General features: G+C 44.9%; 1 protein-coding gene across 1 annotated transcript; it reads right to left on the reverse strand.

The window, feature by feature from the left end:
• Positions 1-909: 909 nt before the first annotated feature.
• On the reverse strand, positions 910-7277 carry adrb2a (adrenoceptor beta 2, surface a). The gene is made up of 2 exons (XM_084469900.1): positions 7063-7277; positions 910-6390 (listed from the first exon to the last, which is right to left on the reverse strand). The coding sequence occupies exon 2, from the start codon at positions 6385-6387 to the stop codon at positions 5179-5181; it is 1209 nt and encodes a 402-aa protein (XP_084326026.1). The 5' UTR covers positions 6388-6390; positions 7063-7277; the 3' UTR covers positions 910-5178.
• Between the last annotated feature and the right edge of the window lie 17878 nt (positions 7278-25155).

The raw sequence follows: 25155 nt of genomic DNA on the forward strand, positions 1-25155 counted from the left end.
GCGGAGGATTCACGCTGCATTCTGCATACTTCAGTTCAAATAATCGCCCAGAATATGTATAGAGGCGTTTGAATTATTTTATCCGTCCACATGCAGATGCTCGTTATGAGCTTTTGACATTCAAATGTATTCAATAAAATAATAAACACTATAAAAAAATATAAATCCCAAACTCAGAAGTTGCCTGAATGGTGGCGGCTTAAATGTTTAAAACATTCTCTACACAGTAAATAACTGGAGGCTTAACACTCAAACATGTTGAAATGATTGTTTAATCTTCACAGTGCAGTGGGATTAGCTAAAGTGATTAGAACAAATCAGAACTACCAGAGGCTGTTTCTGGTTTCTAACTTTGTGAACATGAGCAACATGAGAAACCAACAGGAAGGAAGAGACTCGTCTGAATCAGCTCACTGAGAGATAGTGCAACCACACGTGTTTCAAGAACAACATTGAGCATGTATCCAATGGATACGTTGGCCTCTATCTCATCAAGAAGAGGATTTTTGTTTTTAGCATGTTATCTGTGAATTGAATTTATGTTGAACCTATGCTTGAACCTTTATCTGAGATGTAACCGACAAGCTATGCACCAAAATAAAAATGTCATATCAAAAGAAATACTGTAAACATAAAATAGAAATGTCCAGTAGTTTTCTGTTACATTGTTGTTCTGAGCTTTGACACTTGCTTTGTTAAAATTTGAATGCAAGTATAAAATTGTCATAAAATATATATATATATATAATGTCACATCTCAGTTTGAGCTTTGTCCTTGCTTTGTGCTTGTTGTTCCTACAATGCATTTGTCTTCCAAAACAATCTCCAGAAAATAAATGAGATTCCGTGCAACAAGTAAATAATTTATTATTCCACAACAAATGCCAAACATTGGCGTTGTATAAATACCACATGACACCACACACACTGTAACACACATCATCGGCTTGGCGACAACAATGACGAAACAATGCGAACATAGCTTTAAAAGAGAGTAAACAATTAGTTTGACAGCGTTTTACCTACGACTAGGTCTAATAAGCGTGTTCACACACTGGTAGGTTATTTTTTGAAAACATCTACTGGAGCAATAGTTCACCAATTGCATACAATGATCAGAACATGGGTTGTGTATATTTTCCAAAACCACTGCATTCATGAACATTATGATGACTTTCCATTTCCACACCTCCAACTTAAATTAATAACGACTAATCAGCCATTTGGGAACAAATATTCCCTGTCAATAAATACACCATATCCAAACATTTATATGGGCACAATCCAAGTACAGCCAATGCAAACAGGGGAAGCAGTTGGTTTTGCAGCTCATACGGTCACCCTGTAAGGTACGTTTTGGAGTAATCGGTGGCGATGCCAGTCTCATTAGTACCGGCTCGTCCGTCAACTCTAGCTGGGTCTTGGAATGTGTCTGGGGCCATGCCCACTTGGTTAGGACTTCTCGGAGTGCTTCATCGTAGGGGGACATTCCATTGTGTGTCTCCGGTCATCGAGCCGTCATCATATGGATGGTGACGGCCACATGACGTTGTACAAGGTGCAAGTCGGGGCCAGAGCCAGAAGGGAACAGTGTGGGTTTAGCTCCAACCCTTTGGCTTTGGAGTTAAAATAATGTCTTTAAACTTTGTGAGGAATAGTACAACAGAAGGCCTGGAAACACACCACCAATACACTAAGAGACGAGCAAATACACCAGTGGTAACATCTAGAAATATTTATCTTCACCAATATCTGATGATATTGCAGCAGTAAAGTATGACTTCAACAGTATTCATGAGTCGTTCCTTTGGTTCAATACGACTCGTTTTGTGCTCATTTTCTGCACATTGGAAAACAGACCGGAACGAAAAATAAGTTATGACATTCAATTTGGCCGTACAGCGTGACAACAACAACCACAACAACAAATACAAATACAAATACAACAACAACAACAACAACAACAACATTAACTTTGCTTTGAGTGAAAAGTGAAAAGAACTAAAAACTAACAACGATTGCACAAACGTATGGAGACGCTTGTGTTTTTCTTTTTTCCTATTTTCCGAGTGGCCGTGGCTGACGCAGGATGACGCGCTGCCTGCGTCTATTGCACGGGCCTGTGGCCCCGGAGCCAAGAAGAGCCGTGATACAGTACAGAGAGAGAGAGGGAGGGAGAGCGCGCCACACAGGAACAAAGGTCACAGCGTTTCCCCGTCATCTGAGGGTACCAGGCAATGCCACATGCAACATGTATGTCTATAAAAACATTCAGATTCTATACATATCAAAGGTCACTGAAGGGGACTTAGACTCCGTGGGGGCTCCCTGCTGCGTGCGTTATCACAACATGTGACAAATGTGTGCGTGTGTGTGTGTGCGTGCATCTGTGTGCATGCATTTGTATGTGTGTGTGTGTGTGTGTGTGTGTGTGTGTGCGTGCGTGCGTGCGTGCGTGCGTGCGTGTGTGTGTGCCTTTCTATCTGTGGCAAGATCACAGATTGCAATGCATGGAGGGCAACAGATTGTTGTCATCCGAGTCTCCCACCGAGGTGAGGAGTCGATCACGGGTTGTCTAACGGGGGCCAAGGGGCGTCTCAGGGGGACTTCAGATGACACAGGGGAAAGGGGCGAGAGAGCATAGACAGAAACAAGAGAGAGAGAGAGAGAGAGAGAGAGAGAGAGAGAGAGAGAGGGAGAGTGAGAGAGAGAGAGAGAGGGAGAGAGAGAGAGAGAGAGAGAGAGAGAGAATGGGAAGGGAGGAGTTTCAGTTTTTTTCAGTAGAGGAAGGGAAACTGACAGACACAGCTGGAAAAGCACGGGAGCGGTTTCGCAGTTCCCTTCGAGACCCGGTGCAAGGTACACTTCCCAAAGTTCTGGATATCCGTTTACATTTGGGAGTGGGGGTGGGGGTGGGGGTGTTGCGGAAGGGGGGAGGGGACTCTGGGAAACATCAGTAAGCGACCAGTTGGGAGCACTTGGGGGGAGAGGACACTGCCAAGCAGACCTTGTGTCTCACCGGGGGGGCCCGCCGAGCAGCCCACTCACCACCTCCACCCTCGTGGAGCCCGGAGATCACCACGTTATCAGCCTCAGCTATTTCTATCTGCTGTTTATTATTGTTGTGTGTGCGGGAGATTGTACCATGACTAAGGAAATGGCTTCTGGTTTCAGTAAACAGATGAATGGTGCACAGCACGGCAACCAGATCCTCCAATCAACAAACACTTACATAACAGAACAGGGCTCAGGCTCAAGGGGCAAAAGGGTGCTTTTTTATGTGTCTCCCAGTATATAACCCAAGATGAAGTAGCGGTAGTAGTACAATAAAAAGATGAAGTTGGTAAGTGCTTAAAGTACTAAATTATACTCATGTGTTTGTCCAAGGCACAATACTATCAGCAGTGTAAAATAAATGACTATTAACCAACCCTTCCCTGCACTACCAACTGGGCCCGTTTAAGTGCAGATGTGATAGATTGGACTATACGATATGAAAGTGGAGCATTGCTGTACGCATCTATAAAAAGCCACACGCTTTAAGTGGCAAAGAGAAACGACCCAGCACACTCACACTATTCCTACTGGGAGGACAGGAGTTTAATCTATTAGATTCATGATGATCATTATGATTATTTTATTAAAACTCCAGTCAAAAGGTGGTGCAGATGGCATACTTGTTGCTCATGCTCAGTGTGTGTTTGTGTGCGTGTGTGTGTGTGTTTAGCATGCAGACACTGATAAGGCTTTGGAGAATGCCCCAGTCTTCTGTGCTATCTGTTGGTCTCAGAGAGAACCTCCCTTCTGCAACAGGCTGTTAAACATTAGCACACACAGCCAGCACTCAGCTCGTTTCTGAGGCCTTTGTGTGTGTGTGTGTGTGTGTGTGTGTGTGTGTGTGTGTGTGTGTGTGTGTGTGTCTGTGTGTGTGTGTGTCTGTGGGCATACATGCTTGTAATGCTAAGTGGCTGGGTGAAAAAGAGCAGGTCTGGCTCTTGGGCAGACATTGCTCTTCATGCATAAAAAAATTGCTGTATTGAAATGACTTATGGAATGTATATCTACAAGTAAGAGAAAAAAAAGAAGCCAGTGAGACCTCACATGGAATTACTCCACAATGTGCTGCTAACGCTAAACGGATAACTCAATGTCCTCCTCATGATATCAGACCCACTGTGAGGAACATTCACTGCTGATCTGAGATATTTTGAAATAATGCATTATTATTAACGATTGATTCTTGATGGTAGTCGTTCTTAGAAAGGAAACAGTTAATACGTTAAAGGTACAGTGTATAGGATTCAGGGACTTGTAGCAGTGAGGTTGCAGAGCCACCAAGGGAATATCCCACTCTCACCCCTCCTTTTGTGAGGGGATATGAGAAGCTACGATGGCCTGGAAGGTGCCAGCAGGTACCTCCAAAATGATGTGATCGATGATGTGAGAGTTAGCCGAGTGTCAAGTGATGAAGTCCCTGGATCGTAAGTACTAAGTTGTATTTAATTATTTGGTCTGTAAAACTACAGGTCATAGCTTACAAGTAAGAAAGCAATTGGGATGGTTAATGGAAAACAGGTGAATGCCTTGTGAATGTTGCTCTGGGTAACTGTTGAACCTCCCTGTGTAAATAAAAAGGGCTACTTTTTACGCCTACTTTTGAATGTTAAATTCCATTGTTATATTCCAAATCCTTTCTACTAGATGCCACTAAATCCTACAAACTGCAACTCTAATGTGTGTTTGGCCACGAACACCAAGGGAGATAAAAGGAATGTCTACAGATCCCAATTGAGCCAGCTTTTCAGGATTTATAGAATGCATAAAACAACTTAATGTCAATAAACTGCCACATCACTGCGCTAGTCCAACGTCACGCTAGAGACCATGCAGAGTATGGCTGTGCAACAAAAGAATGCAACAGAAAAGAAAGGAAAAGTGAGGTAGATGGAAAATCAACATTGTTTTTCAAAAACCCTGTCCCAGCTTTCTCAATTGTATTCTTTGGTGTCCTGAACCAATGACTGGTCTGGAAATATCTCAAACAACCATTTCCTTGGACCAGTCTCCAGGGGATACACTGTCAACCAAGTTCACGAGTCTTACCTTCATCAGACAATTTGAAAGAATAATAATAAAATATGGCTAAAATGTAAACTTCTCTGTGAGGTCCTCATGAGATCACAGGGTTAAAGGGGGGGAGTTCGTCTCACAATTCCCGTTGGGGTCCGTCCCTTTCCCAGGGTCGTCACAGACCCCCTCTGCCTTCTCCGAGCTCCTGTCCCCGGGATCGCTGTTGTCGTCCGAGCTGCCCTTGGTGCGGGCTGGCTGCTCGCTCTGCCAGCTGTGTCCGCTGTAGATATATCCATTCTTGGCGAAACGGCTCTTCATGCAAAGGAGCTCCTGGAAGGCGTACCGGAACTCGGGGCTGCGGCAATATATGAGCGGGTTGAACGCCGAGTTGGCGTAGCCGATCCAGTTGAGCACCTTGAAGGTCAAGTCGATGTTCTTCTCCTTCCAGATGGCCCCCACCACGTTGAGGAGGAAGAAGGGCAGCCAGCTCAGCGTGAAGATCCCCATGATGATGCCCAGAGTCTTCAGAGCCTTATGGTCCCTTAGGCAAAACTTGGTCTTCTTGCCCCCGCGGCCCACGTTGATCTCCAGCTGGGTGGCGTCGCTGTTCCTCACCTTCTGGAAGCGGCCCATGCTTTGGTCGATCTTCCTCAGCTGCCGCTTGGCCTCCTGGAAGACGCGGCTGTACACGAACACCATGATGAAGAGGGGGATGTAGAAGGAGACGATGGAGGAGGTGATGGCGTAGGCCGCGTTGGTGTTGAAGTCGCAGCAGCTGGTGTTGTTGGTGCAGTTGCGGGCCACGTCACTGTCCTCCTCCCACCACTTCATGTGAATGGGCAGATAGGAGATGAGGGCGGCTATCACCCACACGAGGAGCACCACGATACGGGCCTTGCACTTGGTCAGCATGGACTGGTAGCGGAAGGGGGAGGTGATGGCCAAGTAGCGGTCCAGAGCTATGACGCACAGAGTCTCGATGCTGGCGGTTACACAGAGTACATCGGTGGCCGTCCAGAACTCACACCAGAAGGTTCCAAAGTGCCACGTGTTGAAGATAATGTAGCAGGCGCCGAAGGGCACCACGATGAGGCCCATGATGAGGTCTGCGCACGCCAGTGACGTGATGAAGCAGTTGGTGACGTTCTGCAGGCGCTGGAAGCGAGCGATGGCCGTGATCACCAGGATGTTGCCGAAGACGATGGCCAGGACCAGCAGGGACATGAAGATGCCCAGCAGGACCATCTGCACCTCGCTGTAGTCCCCCTGCAGGCCCGTCCCGTTGGACGAGGCGTTGCGCTGCTCCAGGCTTCCCATGATCTGTACACGGACATGTGGACAACACATGGATTCACCGGGCAGACACACACACACACACACACACACATGCACGTACACACACACAAGCATACACACGCACAGGCACACACAGACGCACACACACACACACACACACACACATACAGAATACACACATACACACGCACATACACACACACACACACACACAGAACACACACATACACACACACACACACGCACATAAACACACACACACACACAGACACATACAAAGCCAAAGACAAACACACAGATACAGAGACAACACACAAAGGTAGCCACACACACACACACACACACACACACACACACACATTAGCAAAGCTAAATTAAGTGAATTTCTGTTATATATATACAACTATACATTGACCTATTGTTAACAATATTTTTTGATTCTTATATTTCTATTATGTGTAGAGTATTGTGCATTGAAAAGACTGTATTCAGCAATTATATTCAATTCTTATACATACAGTATACACATATTTCATATTTTATAATAAGTAATGAGCACACGTATGAATACAGTTTTTCAAATAGGTCTATTAGTAGTTTCAAAACGTATATAGGAATTATTCTGGCATTAGCATAAAAGCAAAACTCATGGCAGAGTTTAAGAAACCAAAGCTTAACAGAAACAAAAGTACAAACCTCCACAGGTAGTCGTCCCGTCCAGAGCTCTTACACAAAGCAGAAATGTCTAGAAGCAGCCAGCTCCGTCTGCCATGGCTTCTAACATTACTTTCTCCTTTCCCTCACCTCGCTGTGCCCCCCCCCCCCCCTCTCTCTCTCTCTCTCTCGCTCTCTCTCTCTCTCTCACACACTCTCTCACACTCTCTCTTTCTCTTTCTCTCTCTCTCTCTCTCTCTCTCTCTCTCTCTCTCTCACACACTCTCTCACACTCTCTCTCTTTCTCTTTCTCTCTGTGTCTCTCACTCACTCACTCACTCAGTGTCTCTCTTGAGCCGTTCCTTCTTATGAGGCTGCCAGGCTATTTGTCAAAGCCCTTATAACATGCAGTGGTGACATCATGGCAGTGGCTCGGCCAATCAGATGACCAGGCTTTGGAACGAGCAGAGTAACTGCTGAAAGTTTGAACAGAAAGTCTCCACTGGTGCAGTGGGCTGCATAAATAGAATAATCAAAAGTTATTATTAATAAATAATTATTAATAATAAATAAACAAAAGTTATTATTTATATTATTTTGGGTGTTTTGAACAAGCTCTAGATTTAAATTATTATGTTAAAAATTACCATTTATGACCTGTAATTATTAAGATGAAATTAAGAAAATGAAAGCATAGCAATTCCTATTCAGTTAAAACATTAACACACTTTTAATTACACTTAAAATGATGTCGGCGTGCAAACCATATGCAAAAATATGCAAACATTTCCTGAAGGGTAAGGCAGATGTGAGCGTTACATTTTGCAGCATGCTTGTGGTTCAGGAGGGGTAAACACAAGTTTGAAGAAGAATGTCAATGAGGTGACAGCAAAGAACACGATCGACTTTATCAAATTGACATTTCCATTAAATGAATTGATATAGATACATAAGCCATGATGTGATTGGGTTGTTACCAAAGTTGTTTGGATACGTTGTTTAGTTGCTTGTTTGTGTTTGGTGTGTTTGTGTCCGTCTCTCTGTCTCCCTGTTTGTCCGTCTGTATACATACATACATGTCTGTCTGTCTGTCTTCCTGTTTGTTTGTTGGTCCGTCCACGCGTGTCAGTCCTCCCTCCGTCCTTCCGTCTGTGTTTCTGTCTGTCCATCTGTCAGTCGGTCTGTCCGTCCATCCTGTAGTCATTCTGTTAGTCAGCCTCTCCTTTCGCCCCATGTGTCTCTCTGTCTCTCTGTCCGTGAGTCATGTGTAGGTCTGTGTGTCACATGAGTGTGTGTGTGTGTGGCTGTGGGTACAGTCGTCCCGCTGTGTTGCTGGGACCTACTTCACGGTGCTCCTCATTCATCAGTGGCTCAATGGAGAAACACACAAAAGGCTTGTTGCTATTTTTCAGTTGTATAACATATTCATAGTTCAATATTGTTGGCATTATGCTCATATGACATTAACCGCTATAAAAAGTGTGTGTGTGTGTGTGTGTGTGTGTGTGTGTGTGCGCAAGCGTACATGTTTGTGTGTGCGTAGTGCGTACCTGTGTGTGTGTATGTTTGTGTGTGCATGTACGCAATTCCTTGCGGGTTTGTGTGGCTGGGCGGTGAGGCATGCTGTCTTAACTATTACATTATATCACATGTAATGTAACGTGTAATCCCTGGAGTGTTGCAGAGCTCTGATCTTCTGTAGACTTAAGAAGCAGAAGGCACCGTTCCCCTTTCTGTGTATCTGTGAATCTAACCCCAACTAAAACTGCTTTTCTATGTGTTAAAGCAATCAGGCGATGCACACACCCTACCCTACACATCAATACTCATAGCAGGCACAAGCAGATGTCCCTATTGATGAAATATTATCTATCAAGCTTTGTGTGGGCGCCTCAAGGGTTTGCTCTATTGGCTCCATCTGATTGGTCGAATGTACTGCCCTTCCATATTACACAGAACACACAGAACGCGCAGGTTCGATTAGTCCCGCCTTGATGTCCTGTTTTGCAGTCATGTGTGGGTTTCCGATTAATCAGGACTTCCTCAGCATGACATCTTTCTTCCTGTATCCTGGAGCACCATCCCCATTTATTCAAAGTCCCGCAGAATAACCTCGCTCTAGTCCACGTTGTCAGTTGCTGCCCAGATGCCGGCTGTGAACCCAACGTGAGAACAGAGGACTCAGAACCCAGCGGGGCGTGGCCGCCCAGCTGGTGTTTCTTTAAGCAGCATGCTGATAGTGCGATCGATGCAACTTTTCTGCAGTCTAACAGCAGATTCAATGTGTACAACCCAACAAACACCTTCACACACACACGCATGCACGCACGCACGCACGCACGCACGCACGCACGCACGCACGCACGCACACACACACACACACACAAACACACACACACATACAGCCCCCTCTTATATTTCTTCTCAGCCTGAAACAATACCTGGAGGCTATTGGTGTGTGTGTGTGTGTGTGTGTGTGTGTGTGGGGGGGTGGGGATATTGCTTTACCAGTTGTGGAAGAGGAAGCCAAGTCTCTCTCTCTCTCTCTCTCTCTCTCTGAGATCTTGAATATATACTTAAGCAGGCTTGGAGCTTAACGGCTCTGGATTCCACTCCATACCACTAAACTGCCATCTTGCAAGTCTAGTAGTGACACATGGATTTAGGTATTTAGTGTGCATTTAATGTATTCCGCTTTATTATTTACTTGTTGAACTCTCTTTAACGCCATTGAATGGGAAAAGGTCAAAAGAATGTCGTTCCAAACTCTGGCTGAACACTCCTGTGTGATCCCTCCACGCTCCAACTCATTCAAAGAATGACTTTCCAGCCCAATCAAGCCTCGTCCTCAACTGTCTCTTGAACAGAACACATTCCCCTCAGGATCAGTCCCAAGTCTTAATCCTTTAATTGCCTCTGTGGAATTAAAGGCCCTCGGGGAGCCCCAGCCAGGCCCCCCCCCAACACCCCAGGGAGACAGAGCTACAGAAAGACTGAACTACTGGAGACAACGACCCCACAGTCCAGGGAGACAGAGCGACAGAAAGACTGAACTACTGGAGACAACGACCCCACAGTCCAGGGAGACAGAGCGACAGAAAGACTGAACTACTGGAGACAACGACCCCACAGTCCAGGCCGAGCTGGAAGAAGTGGTCGTAAAAGCGGCACGTCAACACTACATTGCAATCAGTTTATTGCAAAGAAACGTCTGGCTTGTGTCTTTCTCTGGTGTCTCAGCGGCAGAGCCTACACCACCACAGGTCCACAGACTCCGAGCAAGACGTCGCGCGCTGCTTGCTCCTAGACATACACAGGCAGGAAATCACGGCGCTCTCTATATAAGGACTGACATCGCCATGGGTCTAGCCTGAAGGCGACTGCCAATGGGCTGCTGTAACGTGAATGTACATCCTGTCATCATAAACATAGGGTAATAATGTGATGCTTTATTGATCCTCAGATAGAAGCGCAAGGCTTGCACACTTGGGGTTGCAGCAGAGTTTGCTCAGAGGTCAAAGAACATCGGGCTAAAGGTGAGTCAAGTTGATTGTATTTGTAGAGCCTTCCATCACAGAGGGGAGAGAGGCCCACCCTTTTTTAAATCCCCCTCACCCTAAGCCCTCTGCGGGGCTTAAAGGAAACTATAAACTTATCCTAAAAGCCAGAGGGAAGGAACCTTGATAAGGAACACAGAGGAGAGTTCGGTCCTTCCAGGGTTATCTGCCTAATGGGCAGACATATAATGGTCACATAAAACAAAGCACAAACAATGCTTCAAGTCAATTAGATTGTCAAGGTACTAAAATGAGTGCCAGTGCCATTTACTAAGTAAAAACAACCCCAACTACTTTGGATTCGGTCTTTTCATGGGAATCCCCTCATGCAACCTTTAGCCAAGAAAATGTGATGCTATGCAATTTCACTGGACTCATTATTCAGAGCTATGAAGGTCTGCAACTCTGTCATGCCCACCATGCTGAAGAAGAACAGTCCACATGTGTGGATAGATCTCCTTGCAGTTTGTTCTAAACCGTTGGAGCGATATGTGTGTGAGATGTCTACGGTTGTGTGCCCAGCTCTGGTGTCGCCCAAGATTTCCTGAGTGCCAAAACCAGTGTGACTTGAGCTATTGATATTTGATGTGGAGAGCAGGTTGAAGTGCGAGAGAGATGGATGAGGATCAAATCCTGAGGAATGAATACATAAATAAATTCAGAGCCGATTTCACGTCTCTCAAATTGGACCGGTTGCATTTGCAGCCCAATCCAGACTGTTGGTCATGAATGAAATGCCTTTTTTTTCTATTACAGAAAATTCTGCTTTGTATTCATGAGAGCAGTTCCTCAAACAGCTTCAAACTAATTAATTCATAGATTCATTCATTCCTATAGATGAGTCATACAAATGCCTGCCCTGTATCATCCTGATATCAACTGATTTTGTGACCATGATACTATAATGTTTAACCCCTGGTAAAATACAACTCTCTTGCTATTTCTCTCTCTAATGTATTGTTCTTTCTTTCATGAATGTTTTTCCGTCTTGGTTTACTCCGGGAAGTGAGACTGCAGGGGTGTGAGGAAACAATGGGAATTATTCCTGTACTCTCAGACTCATTAAAAGAGGACAGTTTCCTTGAGTTTCCATTCATTTTGTATTTTCTTTGTCTGTTTTCACCACAGTGACAATGCATGTCTGAGTTAAAGGTGTGTGGTCTTAAGGATAATATGTTCTGCCCTCACTCGCCTTGTATTTACAACCGTTGCCAAATGACCTTCCAAGCATTATCTTCTACAGCAAATTAACCACAAGCCGAGTCAACTTTTGACCTGTTCCTCTGGAACACTCTGACAGAAACAAGGAAATCCGACAGTCTCTTACTGTGTGATTTTGCTTTGTGACTTTTGGCAGCCACCCAGTTAATATTATAAATAGCTGCATAAACAGTTTAATATAGTAATATATAACGGTCACTGATTTGCAATGACAAAAAAAGAGGTTCACGCATATATCCAATGTGCTACAAAAAGAATACGCTATCGGTTAGACTAACTATGTTAGTTACCACCCAGAAATTATCATAAGGTCCTTTCTGGGAATGTCTAGAAAAGCTTGGACTGTCATTGAAATAATAGACCTCCCAAAATTGTTTTAGACTTTCCGAGATTCCGGAATCTTATATTCAACTCAACATAGGGATCATTAACATGAAAGTGCATGAAATATGCAGCATTGAACCCAAACTTATTTTCACATTCCACAGATTGAGAAGGTTTAATTAATGGTTATTTTCTTTGAGATAATAATAATAAGAGTGGAATTATTTTATTTTAGATATGGGATACATTTTATGCTAATTAGTTGTTTCTGTACTTGAACGCTGACTATATGCTTGCCTTAGTTATTCTCATCTGAAAAATGTTCCATCGTAATGCACATTAATAGATTTGTCTTACAATGACAACATGCTTATATTCAACAGCTGGCTACATTGCATTCCTCCTATATTTTTGTAAATGTGTGTGCTTGTGTGTGTGTGTGTGTGTGTGCGAGCATGTGTGTTTGTAGCCATGTCTCTTCATGACACACACACAGAGCGCAGGCCAAAGCCAACACAATTCCAGACAGACGAGTGAATCTACCAGCCACCATTAAAATGTCAACGGGAGTTTTTCCTTTGATGAAAAGGCTTACAGGCCCCCAACGGAGCTGAGAAAGGATCCCAACTTATTTGTTTGGGAAAATACTTGAACAACCTGCTTCTTAAGATTCACTGTGGTGCGACCAGACCTTTTTTTCTCATGGCCACTCTCTAAACATTGAAAATATGAATGCCTTGATTCACTCCACCGGCTGAATATGAAACCATCACGCTGTCGCTGCCGAGGGAGATGGCTATCTTTATGGGAAACCAGTATTGTTATCCTTTAAGCTAGGGTAGGCAATTTGTGAGAAGCCTCCCAGAATAAGATGGGTTATCAAAGTAAAAGCCCCCTCCCTCAAGGCCTCTTCTGAATGAAATGATTGGGCAGGTTTATTCCAGGCCTTAGACAGCCGCACACATTCATTTTTGTCTGAGCATTTTTTTTATTGATTGCTGTCGGGGTGTAAAGAGGATTTCAACAAATATGGCAAAACTATTTTTTAAATACATGCCCTACCCTAGCTTTAAAGACTTGGTTGTTGAAGTTACGGCTCGTGAACATGGAATCATAGCACATTTTGCTCCGCTATGCAATTGTTGGAGTCAGATAAGGAAAAGATTGTTTTTCTGATGTCGGATGAACATTGCCACCCTTTGAAATGAAGTAGGTCATTAGCTTGAGAACTATTGCCCTCGTTCTACACTATTACACTATTGCCCCGGTTCCGGTAATAACATATTTTTTCCTCTCTATTGCCATGAATCTCTTGGATTTGATAAATTATTCAAATATACAAACCAATTGCATGCACCGATTCTCAGTTATTAGAAATGAGTTCATTTAAAATCCAGTTTTTTATTTTTAATGTTTTTAGTCTTCACATCAGGTTGTGTCCACTTTTACTCGTTTGTTTCAAGATTCTCCTGCCATGGTTCTGTAGTTGTTGAGACACATTTATTTATTTATTATTTAAGCTGTGGAATGAGGCTTATCATTCCAAATAATATTTGACAAAAAGTGATGGCTGCAAACGCTAAAAAGAATAAAACTATAAGGCACAACCACAGTCGTGCCTTATAGTTGATTAGTTGTGCCACAGTTGATTAGCACTGGGAGATAAATGTGTTTATTCAGACATCTGCTTAACTTGTGTCTTGCTATTCGAGATAGACAGTTTTACCCACCAGCTACCTTATATAACCAGACAGATGCATCAACTTAACGGCAGGCTCCTCCACATGTTGTCTGTTTCCTATCTGACTTCTATCCAAGATAAGCAATCACAGATGTGGCTTAGCTAGGATGGATAAATGCCTGGCGGTATTTGGAGGCGCCTTGTACAATACACGGTTGTCTGTGACAGGTATTGATGATGTGGAGGAGGCCCATGTAGATGGAAATGGCCTGGGATCTGTTCCCGAGATAACGACTCGCCTATCCCTCCCACTTTTTTGCGATCATGGACAGGGGGGGACAGGGTTTGTTAGCAAGAAGACAGAAAACTGGAGGAAAAAAAGGCCCATAGGTCATTCTAAAGCTACAGAAGACATGGCGGATGTTTATGTATGTGTGTGTGTAACATAGACAGGTTTTACTTTCAAAAGGATTACATTGTGATAACACTTCATCTACCCTCCTTCTAACTCACACACACACATACGCACACACACACACACACACACACACACACACACACACACACACACACACACACACACACACACACACACACACACACACAAAAACACAAACACACACAATATCTATACACACACACACACACACACACACACACACACGCAATCAATGCACAGTGAAAGTGGAGAGCTGTGAACATACATTCCAATGAACACCTCAGAAACCTGAACCTATTGTGTTGACAGCTAAAGGGTGGAGCAATGCATTCATACACACAGACAGACAAGGGGTAGTCCATGGAATTGTGGTGATTCAAGGTCAAAACGCTCACTGTCCTTGAAGAGGACAGGATGGCTTAGTGAATGACCTCTGTTTGACTCCCACCAAAACAGCCTACATTATGGCAGTAGCATCCTGAAGCATGATTTGCATGAATTGCCAGTTCTACATTTTTTACAGGTTGAGAGCTGTTGACAGAAACTCAGACCTAATCCTCCTCCAGTCAACCAGCACATTGCCCCCAGGTCGTCAAAGACTTACTGCACATCAGTGCTGATTACTATCAGTCACTTAAATGTCACAGGGTTAATTCAGAAGGAATCCTAGACAGAAATGTGTGTGTGGGGGAGGAAGGGGGAGGGTAATGTCTGTCGATGGGTCAGGGGCACGACCAGGAAGTCATGCTGAATGACAGGAGAGGGGGCTGGGGTGCCACCTAGCCTAGCCTAGCCTAGTGCTCAATGTTTGTGATTGGTGGTGGAGGAGTTTGTTTCTGTCATATGGGATGGGCTATGTCATGTTGAGCTGTGACAGACGGCCAGACGGCGAGCGCTGCCTGCGGAGAGCAAGCGTCTACTGGAATCATTGTAATCATAAAACTCACCCACCACAAGATTAGCATTTTAGGGTTGGGATGCAAGCAAGACAAGCTCACGTCATCACAACCCATCTGCTGTGTGTTTGTGTGGGTGTGTCTGCGTATGTGTGTGTGTGTGTGTGGGGGTCCACCTCTGTAGGCTGAGGTGTCCAAAATCTGTGGAAAACTCAAAGGTGTCAAATTGTGTATGTTTAACACACAGCTCAACACACAGCAAGACATCAACAAGCTGTCAAGCAACACCGTCAAGCGTCCGAAGAGACCATTTCAGACGTCCCAGTAGATAACCCTAGCGTTATCCCTGGATGACCCTGGTTCCTCAGGTCACTGACCTGTAATCTCCAGTAATCTCTCGGAATAGTTTGCAAAGTGAGAAAACACTCTTGTACCGGCAGGCCGAACACTCCAGACATCGTCTTTGTTCCTGCTATCTGCACTGTCCTGTCCACCATTTTGGGGAATCAAAAAAAGCGGTGTAGACTCAATAAGACAGCTTATTCATGCAGTGTTCATCAACAGAGAGGAAGCCCAGCCAATGGCACGATGCGTGTCATCCTAATCACTCGCCTCCTGTTTACTCAGTTGGCAATGGCATGGAAACTGTTCCCTCCACTGTTCACTCCACTGCTCATCGGTTACACCTGGAATCTGCTGCCCTTATTTCCCCCTGGACCGCGATTACACTAACCAGTATCCTCTGTGTTTACTTTAAGTAAGAGGCGATTGGTGGAGGAGCTTGAGCAGTGTCTGTTGCGTTTTGTGAGGTCCAGCCTAGTTTCCAATTAAAATATGCAATTCTATTGTTGAAAGTTTATGACAACAATGTGATATTTGTGCTCTCTCTATGATTATACACACAAACACAAATAAACCAGCCTTGTGAAGAAGAAGTTAATAGGGGAAGTGCTATTCTAAGGTTCCTAAAATAAGCCGTTGGTGGGTGGGGAGGGGTTGTGTTGTATTAGTTCAGCCTTACTGCCACTTTTGGTTCCTCCTAATATGATGAAAAGGGTCCATCTTTGTTTCTATGAGAGACCAGAAGTTGCACTAGCAGCCTCCCGGACGAGGAAGTGCACTGAATGGTGCAAGATGCTGACAGAGCGTTGGTTTTCTCTATTTGTGTTACGAATTGACATGGTTACACAAGCAAGTGATGGAATGTGTAACTTTTGGCTCTATAATATATAAAACATTTATAGTAAAACGTGAAACTGAAATCATGGTCACAATATGTCATGGGATACTTGAGAGAAATGTTTTACTTGGATGCCATCAATTTGGGCCGTAAAGGAAAAATACGAAACACTTTGACATAAAATGTCTAACATTAATTTACTGTTCAATCTAGTATTTAGTTTTCCAATATCTTTAATACTGTGCTTAATAACTATTTGCAATTGGTCAGTGGTTGACGTGTGCCAAATTCCTACATTGCTCAGAATTACTTTGCAACCTCCTCTCAAAATCAGGAGGCAGCTATCTTTTAATTGTACATTTACCAATTTAATAAATTAAATCAAATGTATTATAAAGATATGCAGAACAGGCATTATTAACAGAACATTATTAATTGTGAGAGCTAGCTAGACATTTGGCAATATGCTATGCCTCGCGGGTGATCACATTTCGACCGGTTTGTTTGTGACAATGGCGTGTAATTAGAGAACTGGTGGCTGGGACAGCCAGCCTGGCATCTCTAACGTGAGTCATGGTTGGGCCTAGCATGACTCACTTAAGCTTTACCAGTGGTGCAATGTAAAACTCAATGGAAGTTTTAGTGGAAGTCTAACCCTTACCCTAACCCTATCAGTACAGGATTTCACTCGTGTACCCCTCGCTCTCCGGGAAAAACCCAAAACCCAAACCGATATGGATAAACCTTTCACAGACTGGTGGCCAAGCCTCGGGTGTACCTTTCGGTATGAAGCTATCGCTGATGCTAGTAAATTCATGCTTAAAGAGAAAATCGATCCAATTAATCTCTGCCCGACTGGTTCAGGACTGCATGTTGAAACTGAGATGCATCTGCTATATTTAGTCTCCCTGCTGCCAGAACAGAGTAAATCTACCAGGCTAAGAGTGACTACCACGCTGTTTCCCCTTCGGACATGGCCATGACTCAGCAGCTCTATGGAGATCACGGCCACGCCCCAAACATGCAGAGTTTAGCCGCGGCAAAGTCAATTACTACATTTAACAGTAAAATAGGACCTAGGGTGGGTTGTACTTATTGCTATTGTGTGTGTGTGTGTGTGTGTGTGTGTGTGTGTGTGTGTGTGTGCGTGTGTGTGAAATAGACAGATGGACAGAGTGATATAAAACAGACACAAGGAGAGGAAAAACATGACAAAGGAAAAATAGACAAAGAGAAATGACAGGAGCAACAAACACAAACACACTGTGAGACAAAGACTTTGATGGATCACATCACACTCCACAACCCCATTTAAGGTTAAAACTGTGAAGCCCAGCACTTTGTTAAGTTATCAAATATATCATTTTATACCTAACAATTGTTGAACACTTGCGACATGTAAGAACAACATCAGAACGCCCTGTGATTGGATACTGTGGTATGGACACTCCGCTATGAAACTTGATCCCACCAAAAAGTTCACAAAATTCCCTTAGATTATCTTTGGGAAATCCTATCCTTGGTAGGCTTTAGAACGACATGTTCCCTCACGAGAACAGATGTACTGGTGGACGGGTGTCACAGCAAAAGCGCATTATAGTAACATTAAAAAAAGTGAAAAATATAATTTTAAATAATAATATATGCAAAGACTTATGAAAGGTATATTCATACAAAAATATGAGCATTAAAAATGTAATGTAAAACGTACAATGTAAATGTTAATTTTATTGACAGTAGAGGTAAACCGTTCACCCTACACCTGTTGAGCAGGAGCCACCAGAACCTCTCTTTGAAGGAAAACAAACCAACCGGTTTGACTATCACATTAATGATAGTGTAATGAATCACAAGAAGTCGCTATTGGTTCTCTGAAAAGTCACTAGAACTCGCTGGTTTGTGTGATGACGTCATTCATGATTCACTACGCCTCATTTGCATACAAGGGTTATTTAGGCGAAGAAGGAGGAACTCGTGGGAAACATGAAAGCAGCAAAGCACAAGGGATGGATTGGGAAGGGGCGGGGCCTGGCGATGAGGGAGAGAGAGAGGGAGAGAGTTGCGTGCAGTGCAGAGACGAGGGATAACACAAAACAAAGTAAAGTCACCGGACACACCCGCCGGAGATGGCCAAAAGTCGCTAAATCTAACGACAAAGTCTCCAAATTGGCAACACTGGTTGCCGCTGAAGGGGCTATTTCTTGTCAGGCATTTGCTTTTTTGCAGTGGCACTCTATGGGCTGCAATCAGAAACCCATAGAGTGGCTTCTTCTAACCCATCAAGGGCAGTTTGAGTCTTGAGGTTTTGTTAACTTTATTAAGCATTTCAGTGGAGATCTGCCTCAGGATCCATTCATCACACAGCTATGAAGCCCACTACATCATTATTCATGGTGGATAAGTTGTTTTCAGGTTTGGTTTTCCTTTAAAGCCCCCTTCACAAGATGAGCACTAGCATCCCTTGGTAACCATACATCTCACTGAGGGCTGTAATGGCGTCTGGGTGTTACTTGTGTTCCAGTGGGATCATCACATAATGCCACCCTTTGTACTGTTTTTATGATTACCATTGCTACTCATGACACACTCAGCAGCTAGTACGTTGAATTAAATTTGCTCGCTCACTTGCTTCAGGCTAGCATTTCAAGCTACTGTTGTGCAAATTGATTAGTCAATGGCTCCTCTTCTCAGGAGGCTTGAATAGACATTTCTCTCTGTCCTTATTCATGGGCATGAGCTGATCAGCTGAGAGGTATTTTTCCCTTAAGGAAGGATTGCACTCTCCTTGCAGTAGAATCGGCTTGTTTTCAATATTTACAGATATGGATGGAGGGATTAAACATGTAACTAAGTTAATGTGAAAGCAGAAAACAATGCAAAGGGAAATAACTTAGATTAGGTTAGAGGATAAGGCTAGCTTCCTGATACAGTGTGGAAGAGAGAAACGGAAGCAGAGATATATGTCATGGCGAGAAATTGTTCGAAAACAAAAAAGAAAAAAAAAATTAAGAAAAAACTGATCATAGTTTTATTTTGTGTCTCTATCAAAGATAATTCAAGTTCACTACTATGCCACATAATAGTATGACAGACATCAGACAAACAGTCTGTGAGAAGGTGAAATTTCCTTCTCACTGTCTCTCCCCTCACTTCATACTGAATGTGGTACATGTACTTCTCACTGTCTCTCCCCTCACTTCATACTGAATGTGGTACATGTACTTCTCACTGTCTCTCCCCTCACTTCATACTGAATGTGGTACATGTACTTCCGTAGCAGTAGGGGGCAGAAGGTTATTCCAGCCTTGGCCAGGGAATGTTCCCCTTGTTGATGGTCTGGCCCAATCAGTCCACCTGGGACTGATTGGCTTATTTAAGGGGAGTCTCATTTGGTGGCTGAGGGAGATGCTGCCTTGACGAGAGGCCAGTACTAGAGCGCATGGCATGGCATGGCATGGCATGGCATGGCATGGCATGGCATGGCATGGCATGGCATGGCATGGCATGGCATGGCATGGCATGGCATGGCATGGCATGCTAATTTATGCAGTCTTTATACAGTCTTTTCTTTTTGGAACATCCCTTTATTTGGATAAGCAATAAGCAATGGATTTAGTTTTGTTTATTTATTTTTGGACTGTTTTGGAGTAAATAAAACTTGTTTTTTGCCCACGCTCTCCAATCCAGTTGTCCATGTCCTGAATGTGTGGGGCGACCACGCCGGTCCCTCCCACAGCCTAATACCACTCTGATTCAAACGTGGTGAATCTTTATCAGTACTGGCTGCAGTGATCAAAGAACCCTTTGTTTGAAGACTAAATAACTGAAATAGATAAAGATTGGATAATGAGTTATCTTAGTGAAAGCCAAACACTTTGAGTTTACACAAATAATGTCAAGCATGTTTCGATTTGAATCACCTAAAGATAGAAATATCTAACACATTCAAGCGTTACAACAGAAGATATATATATATATATATATATATATATATATATATATATTTTTTTTTATATATACACACACAAAATTATGCTTAAAAAGTAATGCAGTCATTAGTCAGAACATCAAACACTTGACTCATTCATGGTTTAAGAAACATTATCATATACTGTAATTGCAAATGGAAAATACAAACTGAATAGTAAAAACATTAACAAATATGTAAGTAATAGCTGCCGTGTTGGAACCAACACTTGGCTGAGGAGGTGACTGCTCTCTATGCTGCTGTCCTGAAGCTCAGAGCGGATTCAATAGTTGTCAGGTGGAAGTAGACGGGGATGGTGATCATCAGGGAGATGAATAGGATGATCCCTATCGACCAGCGCAGGCTGGTCGCTGGGGGCTGGACGCTGGGGGCTGTCCGCTGGGGGCTGGACGCTGGGGGCTGGACGCTGGGGGCTGGTCGATGGGGGCTCCAGCCATGCATGTGGAAGGGATGGCAGGGTCCTGTCAGCCATCCTTTACGGGGAACCATGTTGGGCAGCGCTAGACTTGCACCGACAGGTTTATCGCTCTCCGGATGATGTCGGGGGTCCTGGAGATGGTGCTGGCCCCTGTCTGCAGTGTTTGGCGTGGACCCACCGCGTGGCCCTGTCAGCGAGCTGGATGGCCCAGTGGGTTGTCGGCAACACCTGATGAGGTCCTGTCCACCTGAAGTGTTTTTCCTCCTCGGGTCTCGTACTACCACCCAGGCACTGTGTTTCCCGCTTTGTTTTGTTTTTCCCAGTTTTCTTGCGCATGTGTGGTAACACCTGTACCATGACAGGCCCCAACACTTGTGTGTTCGCAAATCTATTCTTAGAAATGCACTGACCTGTCTGGGAATGCTGCATTCCAAAGTGTGAGCCATCACTACAAATGCGGCTTTGGCTACCACACCTGCGTCCGCTTTTGATATTGGGAAGACTTCTAGCCATCTAGAGAACATATCGACGATGAATAGGCAATATTTACCCCCACCCACAATTAGTTCGATGAAATCCATCTTAAGATGGTCGGATGGTTTGTCAGGCGGTTGATGGTTGATGGCATGTTTCAAATTCCGCGACCAAGCAATGTTAGTGGCTTGGATTACACATGCATCAAACATTTTTTGAGTCATTTGCAAGCCCTTTGTGGACCAATGTTGATCGATGGCTGCCTGCATTGCCCCTTTTGACACATGGTCCCTTCCATGTGCCAACTTAGCATAATTGGGATACAGCCAGCGAGGGAGGCACGGCCTAACGTCCGTCCCCACTCATATACCATCTATTTTGATACACTCAGACTTCTTCCATTGCGCCCTCTCCTTGTCCGAGGCTGGTTGTTGGAGGTCTGCCCGTGGCGCTGTGGGAGTATCTGGGTCAGGGACAATACATGTGGTTTGTGGCCCCTAGTGGCTATCAGCTCAGCCAGCCTAAGCCGAGAGATTAGATGGCAATGAGTCAGAGGCTAGGGTCTCAACGGGAGTCACTACAGTCAGAGGCGATTCTAGAGTCTGTGGGGGCCCTAAGCAGGGATGTGCACAGGAGTTTTGAGGGGCAGTTGCCGAATTGTTGACGGGGGGGGGGGGGGTTTGGATCGCGGACAAGCGGCAAGCACTCTGAGACCAGGTCGCGGGGGCCCCCTAGCAGCTCGGGGCTCCAAGCATTTGCCTGCCTTGCCTGTTGGCAAGCTGCACCTCTGACTACAGTAAACCTAACCTTGTTAAGACCTGTTTCCTTGTTGCGAGAGGCGGAGCCGTCCAGGAACAGTTCCACATCCGGGTTGGAAAGGGGGAACCTCCCTCAGGTCATCTGGAGGAGCAAACTTCTGTTACAGCAGCGAGCCAATCATGCTCTTCTTCGCCATCTCCTTCTGTGGGAAGCATTGTAGCAGGGTTTGGCGCAGGGTTATGTATTCAAAGCAGAGAGGTGACTGGTTTTCTGATCTATTTGTAATAGGGACACAGCATGGGGAACGAGCAGGATAAGATCTGTCTAACCTACAAAGTCCCTGGAGCAGGGCTCTGCCCTCTCTGCAGCTGCCACAGTGTGAAAGCACATAGGCCAGCCTGCTGCCACTGGATCTAATCTTGTAGAGAAATACAAGAAGACTACGCGTCGTTGTTTTCCCCCATGCTCCTGGAGCAGTACTGATGTCATGTAGTCTGTAGTCTGGTCCGGTAGACCAAGAGTCAGGGCCTGCTGTAAGAACCTCTTCAGCCCACAGAATGCATCTTCTGCCTCTGGAGTCCAAACCAACTTGGAGCTAGGTGACCCATGAGCGATTGTGCTCAAGGCTCCTTCGAATGCTGAGTAATGAGGGATGAACATTCTGCAGTAAGATGTGGACCCCTTAAAATGACTTTAACTGCTAAATTGTAATGGGTTTGGGAATGGTCCTTATGGCCTCTACCCTCTTGTCAGAGAGAGTCTTACCCTCTGGAGTGAACTCAAAAATCACGGGTTTTGTGCACCATTGCAGTTTGTGTCTGTCTGTATGTCTGTATGTCTGTATGTATTGTAGCAGGCCCGTGGGTGTGGGGTTTCCATGCCACCAAGTCCAATAGTAAACCAAGACACACACACAGTTACAGCAGTAGAATGTTCAGTGGTTTTTATTTACCCACGTTTTCACAAGATAGAGTTGGACAAGGGTCCTCCGTATTCAAATCATCCGGTCCAGGGGTCGGCGCCAGAAGGGTTGTCAAAACAAAGCAGTCGGTACATGGTAATCAGTCCAATCTAACACTCTTCCTCAATGGCGGTACAAACTCCCCAGAGGCTCACGCAGACACACTCTGGGTACCTAGCCTATCCCCCCGCCCCTGTGTGTTGTTTGGCTCTTTCTTTTAACCTCCCCAGCACTCCTGCTAATGGTCCTCAGGCTCGTGTCGTTAAGGGGGGAAGTCCTTATATGGCTTGGGGGTGGAGCCAGATATCTCCCTTTACCTGCCCCTGCCCTCACTCCTCCCTGCCGTCTGCCACAGTATGTATGTTGTAGCCTGAAACAGCTATCCGGAAGTGTCAATTTATCAGTTTTCCTGGAAGGCCTGATTGATGTTGGGTGACTAACCTTGTGGCAATCACCTCCAAGTGAACTGTTGACCTTTGAACGAGAACGCAAACCAATACTGACTGTCTTTGTGCACTGGCACACTTAAAAAGGCATCTACCACTGACAACCATTTACGTGATGGTGGAAAACACGATAAGATAGTGTACAGGTTTGGTGCGTTAGGTGGCCTGCTCTTACATGTAACATTGTCTATAAATAGACGGCCAATGCAGTGGCTGGCGTACCTCTACCCCTGGAGTGGACCTCCTCTCTCGGCTCACGTGCCACTGGCACTCCTTAACCCACGGCCCAACATCCAGCCACTGAACCCAGCGACCTTTGGCGAGTGACGCGTGGGGATCAGAACACGGAAGGGGAAAGGCTGGGGGACACTCCCCCCAGAGCACCACCACCCCCACCAGAGCACGGGGAGTCGGCTGGGTCCTCCACATGGTCCACTCAGTCCCGTCCAGGAATTCTGTTTGTGACGCCAAGTTTGTAGTGGAAATTCTTTGAACTGTATTCACAACTCAAAAAAGACAAAAGTCGCCTTTGCGCAGAGAGGCCACACAACATAACAAGTATACAAGGGTTGAAGCGCTGTAGTGTGGCGCGAACAGTGGCCGTCCTCCAGTGGTAAAGCAGGAAGACATCCTTCAGGGCACAGCTGCAGGTATAGGGATATACTACACGACTCTCAGGATGGAGCTTGTGGCATTGCTGCGTCGGAGTCCACTGAGGCTGTCTCAGTTTCCCTCAAGGGCGACAAGCGCGGTATAAACAGTGAAATGGCTGCAATAGATTATAACCAAGGGGTCACAGTCTTGGTGTCTTGCAAACAACATGGATGTAATGGATATTTCCATTACAATATACTGAATAAATACATAGGACAGGACTCGATATAGTGGACAGCTGTCCTTATCTGCTCAATCAGAAGTAGCAAAAAATAGCTACAACCAAACCGAAAGCCTGAAGAAGAGAAATTGAAGACATGAAACAGCATTCTAACCATTGCTATCCAGACACCTTTTGTGCGAGGGGGCTCACTCTGAGATATCCGGTCGTAATTGGGATGACTCACGTAGCCCTGGATCCAGGGTAGTGGGTTGCTATGAAACGGCTCCCTCCACAAGTCGTATACACATGCGCACATATTTGCAACTGCATTTTCATGTGACCTTGTTACCTATTTTGGTCAGTCATTTGCATTTAGCCTTTTATTCCCTTCCACTCAGGAAGAATACAGAAGTACATTTGGAGAAAACACAGCACTGTGAGGATGGCTGAAAATAATGTGTTGGCACCTAATTATAAGTGACCATGTTTTGACCCCTACGGATTTATATTGTTGAGTTATGTTGCGTAACAGAGAGTGACAATGGGTATCACACTCATCCATTCAGAATATTGTGTGTGTTTCATTCCCAGCCCAAAGTTTCTGGCTTGCAGCCATAGTGTCTGGTCTACAAAGCCCCCTTGAGCTAGATGCCTAAATATATAATAACTTATATAGTATGTAAAACAGAATACAACCGAAGCCAGACGGATGAATAAAGGCGATAACATGTTGTGGCTCTCTGAATGATGCAGGGGTCTGACTGTGGCGGGGAGGCTGTCCAACATGACACTACCAAGGCAGGCAGCCTGTAGATACTACGTCCCAAAAACAGGCAGGAAGCGTGCGTGCAGGTTCCTCTTGTTTATGCCCTAGACCGTCTGAGAGGGAAACAGGATTTCAGCATGTGTGCATGGTAAACTGACTGTCTATAGTACTTCCCCATGGCGTGACTCCAGCACGCACGTACATGCAC

This window comes from Micromesistius poutassou, assembly GCF_964030765.1.
Source record: "Micromesistius poutassou genome assembly, chromosome: 6".
In the NCBI taxonomy this organism is placed as follows: domain Eukaryota; kingdom Metazoa; phylum Chordata; class Actinopteri; order Gadiformes; family Gadidae; genus Micromesistius; species Micromesistius poutassou.